The sequence below is a fragment of the Hippocampus zosterae genome, chromosome 13, assembly GCF_025434085.1.
Source record: "Hippocampus zosterae strain Florida chromosome 13, ASM2543408v3, whole genome shotgun sequence".
NCBI classification, from domain to species: Eukaryota; Metazoa; Chordata; class Actinopteri; order Syngnathiformes; family Syngnathidae; genus Hippocampus; species Hippocampus zosterae.
In genome coordinates, this window is record NC_067463.1 from 15,576,434 (window position 1) to 15,587,131 (window position 10,698).

The 10,698-nt window shown below is 42.1% G+C and overlaps 1 protein-coding gene across 1 annotated transcript; it reads right to left on the bottom strand.

Moving 5' to 3' along the window:
- Positions 1–150: 150 nt before the first annotated feature.
- Positions 151–10,456, bottom strand: LOC127613769 (Na(+)/H(+) exchange regulatory cofactor NHE-RF2). The gene is made up of 6 exons (XM_052085007.1): positions 9,680–10,456; positions 7,754–8,044; positions 3,992–4,183; positions 3,296–3,442; positions 2,349–2,555; positions 151–2,226 (listed from the first exon to the last, which is right to left on the bottom strand). The coding sequence occupies exons 1-6, from the start codon at positions 9,884–9,886 to the stop codon at positions 2,059–2,061; spliced, it is 1,212 nt and encodes a 403-aa protein (XP_051940967.1). The 5' UTR covers positions 9,887–10,456; the 3' UTR covers positions 151–2,058.
- Between the last annotated feature and the right edge of the window lie 242 nt (positions 10,457–10,698).

Here is a 10,698-nt window from a genome sequence, read left to right on the forward strand (position 1 = left end):
GCAGGCGCTTGCCACTAGCAGTCACATAGCAGTCTGTTTGACCACAACTGTGACCACTGAGATTCAAATGTTTATATTGAAATATAAGACAATCCAAACTCCAGTCAGCTCTTATTAACACAATCAAATTACTTTAACTCCTGTACAAAATTATGTTAGTGTCTTATTTCGAACATTTTACAAACCAGTGCCAAAAAATGGGAAGAAATGAGGAAGGGCGTGAGATGTCAAGAGGATGTTTTTTAAAATTATTTTCTAAACATTGAGTCCATAATAAAGAGCATGATGTTTGATAGAAAGACTGATAGTTTTTGTTGTGTTGACTTCAGTCGGCTGTCTCACCTGATGGGAGATGGGAATTGTGCTTCTGAGTTTAAAATCACTTATGTGCTTAAATCGAAAAGCTGAACCAAAGTGGGAGTTTTGAAATAAATTAGTGCACGCTAAATGGTTGATCCCAGAGCCTTGTCTGTTTTTGGGCTGCAGGTAAAAAATAAAGTCTTGGTTCTTAACATTAAAATGATATTTCTCAACTTTCTGAGTTTTCTGTACGAATGTTATGAATATATTTAATATTGAGGATGTTGTTCCACATTTGAGGTGTGTTTTTAATGGACAGGTTGTCCATAAAGTCTCTTTACCATTTCAAAAATGTATTACAAATGCAATTGATTAGATGTTTTATTCAGATTTGTTCAACCTTCAACCAACCATCATTTTTCAGCAACATAGTGCACCACCACATTGGGGTCTGCATGTTCGTGGGTTCCTCGATCAAACATTTCCAGACCGGTGGATTGGAAGGGATGGACCAATTCCTTGGCCGCCACATACACCAGATATCACTCCCCTGGACTTCTTTCTATGGGGCTATGTTAAAGATATCGTGTATCGAACAAAGATAAGGGATATTACTGACCTAAAGCGAAGGATGACTGATGCAATTGCCACAATTGATGAGGCTATGCTCCAGCGAACATGGCAACAAATCGAGTACCGTCTTGATGTGCTTTGTGCAACTTATGGTGCTCATGTAGAAGTGTATTAAAAGAGGTAAAAAAAACCTTTAATAAACGCTGAAAACAATAGAACAAATCTGAATAAAATATCTAATCAATTGCATTGTTAATCATTTTTTGAAATGGTAAAGCGACACCCTGTATAATGAGGGAAAAGGATGTTTCTGCTGATGAAAGTCACAAAATAGTCCCCAAGGCCTTACATAGGGAATGAAAACTGAACATTTCCGACTGGTTCGTTCTGTTAATGGTGTATTAAGAAAATCCATTGATGAGCGGCAAGCTGGAACAATATACGACACCTTTTTGGTGTCTCGAACATTCCAAGAACTTGATGTGGAATCCTGCGATGACTTATAGCTGTATTTCAGCCACCTCAATCCAATGCTCACAATGATCAAACGTGTGCAGTGGACATAGAAACACAATTGACACAAGACAATTGTTGGTAAATAGCCAACATGGCTGCAACATGGGCTATGAGGTCATGGAGAGATGTTTTGGCATGGAAGAATGGAGAGTGAGATCATTGGTTACCATTTAGGGTGCCTGATGGTGTCAATATAATCTCTGTGATATAATGAATTTAACATTACCTGCCTTGGCATAAAAAGAACTTTGACTTCTGCAGTAAAATCATTTTCATGCAAGACATCCGATTCCACGCTGTAAAACATGCGTTTAAATTATGTCAATCTAATCGTTAAAAGAGAGAACAACTCATCGTGTGGCCACCATTATCCCTTCGCCTCAATCTGATATCTGAGGGTGGACTGTAGTAACCCTTCCAAAAGCAACTCTAGAAGAATCTTATTGAATCTTAAAATTAGAGCCAGGCAGAAAAAAAAAAATCTGAAACTATTCCTCAAAGTATCTTTTGGTCCAGAATATCACTCAATGTCACAATATGTTAGTGTCAGGTACTTGCTTGAATTACTTTGTCCTTCTTTGTGCACGAGCAAGTACAGTACTATGCTGTATGAGTAGCATTTTAGTCACAAATCCGGCTTGTATTTTGCATGCTTCCTCTTCTGTGACATTAGAAGTTGCTGAAGATCTCTTGTTTCTTGTTCCAGTCCATAGGGGGCGCCCTCTTTTTGTTGCGTCTACTAAGAACCTTTTGTTTTGCCTCAGCCGCTGTAGGACTCAAACGCAGGCCGCTGTCCATGAAAGGATCTAAAACCCTTCTGTCATCCTCATCGGGGACCTCACACACACACACACACACACACACACACACACACACACACACACACACACACACACACACACACACACACGTTATTGTGTACATCAACGCTCATGTGCAACTGCCCACATTTTTCTTACCTGGAAACTCATGTCAGAGCTACTGAGCTCTGATTGAGTGGTAGAGCTGGTTGAGGAATGGGATGCACAACTCCCATTGGTCCTCTGTTTGGGGGACATATTTGTGATGGGAGCGTCTGTCAGTGTGACATGTATGATTGGCGTTTCAGTGGAGGTGGGAGAAGGAGCAGACGACACAGGTTCCATAGCTGATTCATCCTTGTAGACCTGCAAATAACGGAATGCCCGAATGTAAAAATGCTGGCAAAATGCCTCATGCAGTAATTCCACACATTTTCGATTAGAAGAGATCATCAGGTGTGTCTCTGGGAATTGGATTGGACAAATAATCTTTTTTATCTTATTTATCTACAGCAGGGGTGTCAAACTCAGGTCCTGGAGGGCCGCTGTCGCTGTTGCAACACACTTGTGTTGTGTTTTCATGGACTGTTATTACATGATTAAATAAAGTTTATTATATATATAAGTGATGCACAGCCGCCTCACAGCATGATGGTTGTGGGTTCAAATCTGGGCTGTGGCCTTCCTGTGTGGAGCTTGCATGTTTTCCCTGTGCCTGTGTGCTATATGAGCACTCTGGAGTATTTTCCTTCCTCATTCCACAAACCTACATAGAAAGTTAATTGAAGACTCTGATTGTCTGTACATGTGAATTTTACCTATATAAGTAAATACGTTAAGTTCACTGACCCCAAGGAAATGAGGTTAGACCCATTTAACTATATGAAAATGATTTCCATGATTTTTTTTTCCAAGTTCATTGAAAGAGCTATTATGTTCTTCAGTGTACAAAAAGAATTCCTGGCTTTTCCAAAGTAGGCTTGTTTCTTCCCTGAATCAGTACATCTACTTTTACCAGTCCTTTTTTAAACACAAGCATTTATACGTCTACCTGAGTAGCGTACAAAAAGTGTCAGTACTTTAGTCACCAAAAGTTGAAAATATACATGGCATGCTGATGGTGTGATCCCCAATCGGTGGAAAAGCTCGTCTGTCTCCTGGTCGACGACCAGGAGGCGCACTTCTTGCTCTTCCGCTTTAATGAACGCCACCACCTCAGAGTGTCTCAGATGCTCAATGTTCATTCCGTTTACCTGAGAAACAAGACATGGAAAAGGAAACCGTGAGGACAGCGGGAAGTAGGATAAAGTGATGCTAATGAGAAGGAGCAGAAATTAGGAGAAGTAGCCATGACACAACATGACGGGGGGGGGGGGGGGGTCGTCTCTTCTTACTGAACATAAACCGATTTAAATTTGTCATTTTCAGCAGAGGCGGATTGATTTGCGGGACACAATTTCCTCCACATGCCACTAATAAAGGTGTGTAACTTCCGCCGGTTTACCAGATACATTTAAAAACAACAGTCTTGCTCTCCTCCATTCCTTTTAATCTTATCCAATGTAAAATGTCCAGCCTTTCACCCACTATCGCTCTCACTTCTAGTCTAAAACACAATTCCAGCTAATCTTCTTCAATCCAGCCGCAAAGCAAATTAGCAACTCAGGGCACAGACTTGATTAATCAGGAAAGCGGTGCGTCTGATTTCCCTGAGTCCATACTTGACATGTAGGTCAATTTGGAAAGGAAATAGCAGAGCTGTAGAAGATCCTGTGGATGCGTCTGTGTGTGCGTGCGTGCACCTCCACCAGTCGATCTCCCGGGCGGACATCAGCTCTCTCTGCGGGTGAATGTGGGTCCACCGAGCGTACAAATTGTCCACCCTTTGCCTTATTGCTGTGCAGATTGAAGCCGTAGCTCATTTCCCCCTTGATCAGATGACACAGGCGGGGAAGGAGCTCAGTCGACAGCTCTGGAGAGGCCTTCATCTGTAGCTGGGTAAAACAAATGAGGGATATATCACCAATGTTGTCAATGAAAAAGCTCATTTCAATCATGGTTTCTGTAAATCCATCCATTTTTTATCGCGCTTGTCCTCATTAGGGTTACTGATGGCACACCCTGGACTGGTTGTCAACCAAATGCAGAACTTCAGGAAATAGAGCGGTCAAAAGCGTTCTCATTTTATTGAATGAGATAGTGTGGCCAAACTGTTATTGTGCACTGACCAGCCAAAAGATAACATCCAACACAAAACCTTCACAAAAGTAAGGTCTTATCGATCAATTTAAATTTAAAAAATATTTGACACAGGTGTGTTACAGGATTTTGTTTACACTGTAATGTGTAGGTGGTCAGAATGCTGTGGCTCATCTTGCATAATCTGTTGTCTATGTAGGTAATGTTGATCTAATGGAGCAGTTATTCATAATGGGTCGTGAATTTTTTTTGGGGCGGGGGGGGGGGGGGGTCCTGAGATTAGATGCACTAACGTTAGCTATGGTGCTATGAGAACCACGACAGTATGGTCGGTATAAGCCAACATGCAGGCTTTGTGACAACTGTCAAGGCCTTCCTGATCCATCAACATTAAACACATGTACTCACGCACATTTTCGTATGTAACCATTAAATACTTTTTGCATAACCCTGAGGAGGTACCGGTTGAGTTGGTCGTTTATATTATAATCCATACACACTGACAGACACAATTTTGATGCTCTGGCCAAGGAAAGTATAACATATTGAATCGGTCTGGTGACACTTCTGGATGCCATTGTGACATGATTTACAGATGTCAATCACATAAATAGCTGATTGCTATTTTTGTCAACCCAGCTAAGATACATGCTGTACAATAACCACAAAAGTTAAAAAAAAGTTTAAAGTAAAAAAGTTAAGTCTCACCGGTTCCTGGATCTTTTCTCATACGCCTCATGAATGGTATGTAATACCGTTTTACCGTCTTGTGTTATCCTACTCTATGGTCTCATTAAAAGCGAAATAACTATCATGATGATACCACGACACTTGCAAAAGATCATAAAGTCATGAAAAGAAAGATCATTTAGGAGAAGATAAACTCTGACTTTCATCTTCAACTGAAAAAGTGGAACGAATAAAAGTCAAATGGCAAAATAAAGGTAAAGTACTGCTGGAGGATGTTGAGTAGAGATGCGCTTTATTGATTTGCTCTAGTTTCAACACATGATTTGGATAACGATGTGTTGGCCAGGTCAATGAGTGCCAAGACTGTGGCGACAAGGGCCTTTATTTGGGTGTCTGCTAACCTCACGCAACAATGACATTTTGTCTGTGTTGATGTGTTTGATAAATGTCAAGCATTAAGCGACACCATAAAGAAGAGAAATCCTACCGGACGGGAATTGGCCTGTCTGCAGTGTTGAAAATACTATACGGTAACAGATTTTTATTTTTATTCAGTGTGTCGTCCGCGAATACTACAACAATTTGGTTCAAAGTCCACCAGACACAGAAAACGTTTTACGCACATAGATTCCAAATAAAAGCTGCTTGACTGTATGATTCTGTAATAAATATTGTCATAGGTGTGTGTGGTCTACTATGTGTTTATACCTCAGTCATTTTAACCAAGATTATGAAAGAGAATTGTAACCACCAGCCAAAGGGTCACCACTATTTAGCCTGTCTTCTGCAAAACACAGTGACAGTTTGATTTGAGCCATTCTACTGACGATCGAGCTCCACTTTGTTTGGAGTCTAAACATAGAGCTCTGACAGAGTGTTCTGAAGTCAACTAAAATCAAGACGTCACAAGAAGATCTGTGCGTGCCGCCTACGGGAACTTCAACTGTGCGGCACCGCATTCAGCTGTATCGGCAATTTGGGTTTCTTACCTACTTATATTCTGCATATTTGAAATGCTGCAGATGTAATGCAATTCTAAACCCCTCCAAACTGTTACATACAAATATATGAGAAAATAATTTATGGATATATTGTATATGAAATGCAATTCTTAAACGACTGAACTGGGCCCACCCAGATTTCTGAGCAGGGCTGTAGCCCACGCTAGCCCCGGTGTAGCGAAATCCATGGCACACTTGCGCATCTCCACTTGACAATGGGACTGAGGTCACGCACGGCTGGTGCTTGCTACTCTGTGGCCGATATGCCTGGCCTGGCCTCTTCCTCTACAACTTCTTGGTGGGATTGCGGCTAGCAGCGTGGGCTTCAGAAACTCATTTGCCCGATGGCTTGCCACCGCAACTCGCATGGCAATCACCGGAACTGATTACAATATCCATTTTACAAAGCGTCATTTGCAGTCAGCTAAAAAGTGCTGTCATTTGTGTTTACCTTCAAGTGCCTCAACAGCACTGACATGGCTCCTACGCAAAAGTATATGTCAGGCTGGTGAAATAGTAGCTGTATCGTACTATCGGAGCAGTTTCACGAGTCAGAGTACTAGTACAAAACTACAGACCCTATCCGTAGTCATCCGTATAGTCAATTTTTCACAAAGTTAAAAAGCCACCATCGGATATCATAACCAATGTGAGAGCAGTAAATATAGTATACTTTATACAGTATAATATACTGGACAACTGCATTTAAAGACTACTAAATTCAATACAGAAATAATCCAGGAGTTGTCATTGGCCCCTAAAATTACCCCTGAAACATCATTCTTAATCTGACCAAGATATAACAGTTACGTGATAAATGATAAGGCATTATTCCATTTTAACCTTTGTTGCTCTCTGCGGGGGGGGGGGGGGGGGGGTGACCCAAAAAACGTTGAAGATAAGTAACTCTTCAGAAACGATTTGACCGATTGTTTTTGTTGGAAACTTGCTTGAGTTCAATACAGTAATGAGGTGTGGGGAAAAAATGTGTATGGTGTTAACACTCAGTATGCAAAAAGAGAATGCCGCCAGACAGTAAAAACAGTCCAAAGAAATTGAAATGACCACACCTCAGAGAACACTGCATTGGAAACAAATATTACACTCACTCAAGAGCTTTTGAGGCACACAGTGTTACAAGGCACGAATAAAAGTTGCTTTGCGTAACAAAGAATGTGTTTTCCCTCTCTACTCAAGTGTTGTCTCCTTGTTGATGGTCATTATCATCTTTAGAGAAAAGCTACCAGACGTTCTGGCGCTACTTTTAGTCTGAATACAGACGACGCACCAGAGATTAAATCCAGATTATTTCCTGTCTCAGTGAGCAGACGTCCGGTTCAAGAGAAGGGTAATCAACGACACACTGGTTCTTAACACTGTAGCTTGGAAGGCACAGGATTTAACAGTCTATTTTTTAATTTGCTCTGTCAAAATCTGGACATTGCACATAAAACGATGTGGCTTCTTGGTTGGACCAGGCCCCTCCTTGAGTTTGACATCTGTGATTTTGAGTCTTAAATGAACCTCACATGCTTCACGTTGAAAAGAGAAAGTCTCGGCAGAACGCTCCAATGAGAGGCACTTACCAATTAACCGCTATGCCTGCTCCCTAAAGATATCATTGTGCACTTTTACTGTTCTATTCCCATTGAGACCATTTTTTAAAATGCTTACCTCTATGTCAGTCACAGAGGACCGCTTAACTTTGCCTTGTGAGATCGAAAAAGTTGGCGGGTTTGCAGCAAGAAGTGTGTGGTCAGGTTGAGGGGACTTGGGTGAATTCACCCGGGGTAAAGGCGAAGTTGACGGTGTGTCTCGCGGTGAGAGACGCGGGGAGAGGGTTCCCATCTCGATGGCCAAATCCTCTGTGCAAGCCACACCGCAGCTGCGAAGGTAGTCGTCTGTGTTTCTGTCCACTACTAGTAATCGGGTGCGATGAGGTACCTCGCGGATTCGCTCCACCACCTGTACACAGGAGATGTGGGTCGTTCTTTTATATGCCGTTTCTGACAAGCACAACTCAAAACGTTTTAAAAGGATTTGTTACACAAGTTGTGTGCAGACAACTGTGCAATAAAGTGAAAGGCATCACAACAGACGTACTTTGCACATTGATCAGGTCTAAACTATTTAACTACCAAGTGAATAAGCAAATGAGTAAAAACTACAGTATGTGATGGAGGCAAGCAAAAAAAAAAACCTCGCAACTCCTTTTCGAACATGAACGTAACTCAGATGATGAATGTAATTTTAGTCTTTCGAGAACTTTAGGAATGACCAAAAAAAAAGCATGATCAAATTAAAATGATGTTCAAATCTGTGTCAACAATCTACCAATTTTTCGTAACAATGCTATAACTAAAAATATTGAGAGAAGATGAAATTAGGCATAGAAGGATTTCTGGATCATGTTCTTTTTCAAGCAATTAAAAAGTGGATTTGGATGCCATTAGGAGTTTTGATATAAATGAGACCAGTATTCTTCAAATCTATTCCTATCTCTCCCTGCTGTAACACACCTGATTGAAAAGTTCAGGAATGTCGACTTCTGCAGACCTTGCTAATTATCTGATTTTCAGGGTTGAAGACTCCTAAATTAAACTTTCCACAGATGGGATAGGCTGGCTCATATTTTCAGATATTTTGCATGTTCATGCAGAAATCTGTGATGATCAGTGTTGTCATTGATCATATCCACAAAATAAGACATTCCAACAAAACACGATCCCGTTGATTCCATGGACCCGGTGCCATTGTTTGTCATCTAAGGTTTCTCAGCATATGCAGTTTTTTTTGTCCTTCCAATTTTTCCCAATATTTTTTCAAATACATTTCTGTACTTTCACGTATTGAATGTTTTTTAGAATTCTGAAGGTTTAATTGTGATTTTTTCCCCCCCATAGTGCATTTTAATGGCCGTCAATCATATGAATAGCAGGGGTGGACTGTAGCGTACAGTAAATAAATTGTTTAAATAGATTAGATAGATCGCCCCATCTCCTGAATGGCTCTTGTAAAGACCAATCGAAATCAAGGACGAAGGATTTATTCGCATCATCGAGATTCTAATGTCTCAAAAGCTGTGTTATGCCATCCACCCATTTTCTAATCTAGTTCTCCTCACAAGGGTCACGGGCGTTCTGGACCCTGTCACAACTAACTTCGGGCTGGAGCAGAAGTGGCAACCAGTTCAGGGTGTAGAGGGGACACCCTGAACTGGTTGTCATCCAATCGCAGCTGTTTATGCATAAACATACACAACGACAACGCCATTTCAATAATCGAATACCTGTTGATGGGGTTTATGTTTTATACTACATCCATTCATTAGGCTACATATTCTGTGTCTCCAAACTGTTTTTGTAAATAACATGTTTTCAACATGACACGAAGTGATCCCCTTGACGCTACACAAGGCTCGCACTATCCCATTTAAGTGCCCTCCTCCTCCTCCTCAGGCGAAACAAAAGTTGTCCAACAGGTACGGATTTATTGTTTGCATCTCACGGAGGTGATGCCGCTCTTTACCACGCAAAAGCCAACTCCACCTGCGAGTTGGAACAAAGCGGCCGCGCCGCAGTACGCCGAGATGGAACTCACCTGGTGATGGTTGTCGTTTTCTACATTCTCGCCATTCACCTCCACCAATCGGTCCCCAGGTTTCAGTCCGGCTTGGTCAGCCGACGAACCGGGTTCCACTTTTCGGATAAATTGTCCACCTTTATTCTTCTCGCCGTGCAAGTGGAACCCATAACCGCGTTCGGTTTTGATCAGGTAGCACACCCTGGGCCTCAGCACGCTCTCCATTCCAGCGAGTCAAAAGCGACTAACAAATTCTGGAGTCTTCGGAGATTAAGCAGGTGCTCTGTGGGGAGTCGCGGCTAATCCATCACGAGTGCACGAGCGCTCGATTCCGTGCCCAAAAGATCATCATCATTATGCATCGTGCGGGTCCGTTAAAGAGCCACAATCGTCCAAAGTGCAGATGAAAACTAGGCTAAAACTAATGAATGCTTAACCCATCCTGTAAAAATGAATAAATAAAAATCCAGGACGCTCGCACGGGGCCGCGAAAGTGCGAATGATGGAAAGCGTTCAAAAGAAATCAGGCAGAAGAGCTAAACCCCGGCCAGGGGAGAGTATTATCAGAGATCGGAGATTAGAAAGCTGCTCCTGCCGAGTATTTCTTAATTGTTCTTGTCAGGGGGGCGTTTACCTGCTGTCTGAGCCTCACGGGAGAAGGAAGACGAGGAGGAGGCGTCAACAACAGATCTTGTTCACGCGCACCCGAGTTAAATAACTCGCGCACTTGTGCAGCGCCAACCACCTCACCAGACAATCAGCCAAGGGGCAGAAAGTGCCAGGTGAGAGCAAGTCGATTTGTATATTCCCGAGATGGCACTGGAACAAAAAGGGGATCACTCAGTGAACCGAAAGGCTTCTCTGGTAAATTGTAAATCAGGGGGTCACCATCTCCAGCCCTCAAGGACACTTTTATCGTCCGTGTTTTAGGTGTTTCCCTCATCGACCACACCCAAAGAGTTCTTATTCCCGAAAAATCGTCTTCCTAAAACAAATACCCTCGCAGAGTGAAAAAAAGGTGTGCGTTTAAGGGAGCT

Excerpts from the sequence above, each read along its gene's own strand:
- LOC127613769 (XM_052085007.1), bottom strand. The coding sequence starts at position 9,886 with ATGGAGAGCGTGCTGAGGCCCAGGGTGTGCTACCTGATCAAAACCGAA. Across the intron at positions 8,045-9,679 it reads AAAACGACAACCATCACCAG|GTGGTGGAGCGAATCCGCGA; the intron begins GTGAGTTCCATC and ends TCCTGTGTACAG. Across the intron at positions 2,227-2,348 it reads GCTCTGACATGAGTTTCCAG|GTCCCCGATGAGGATGACAG; the intron begins GTAAGAAAAATG and ends TGTGTGTGTGAG.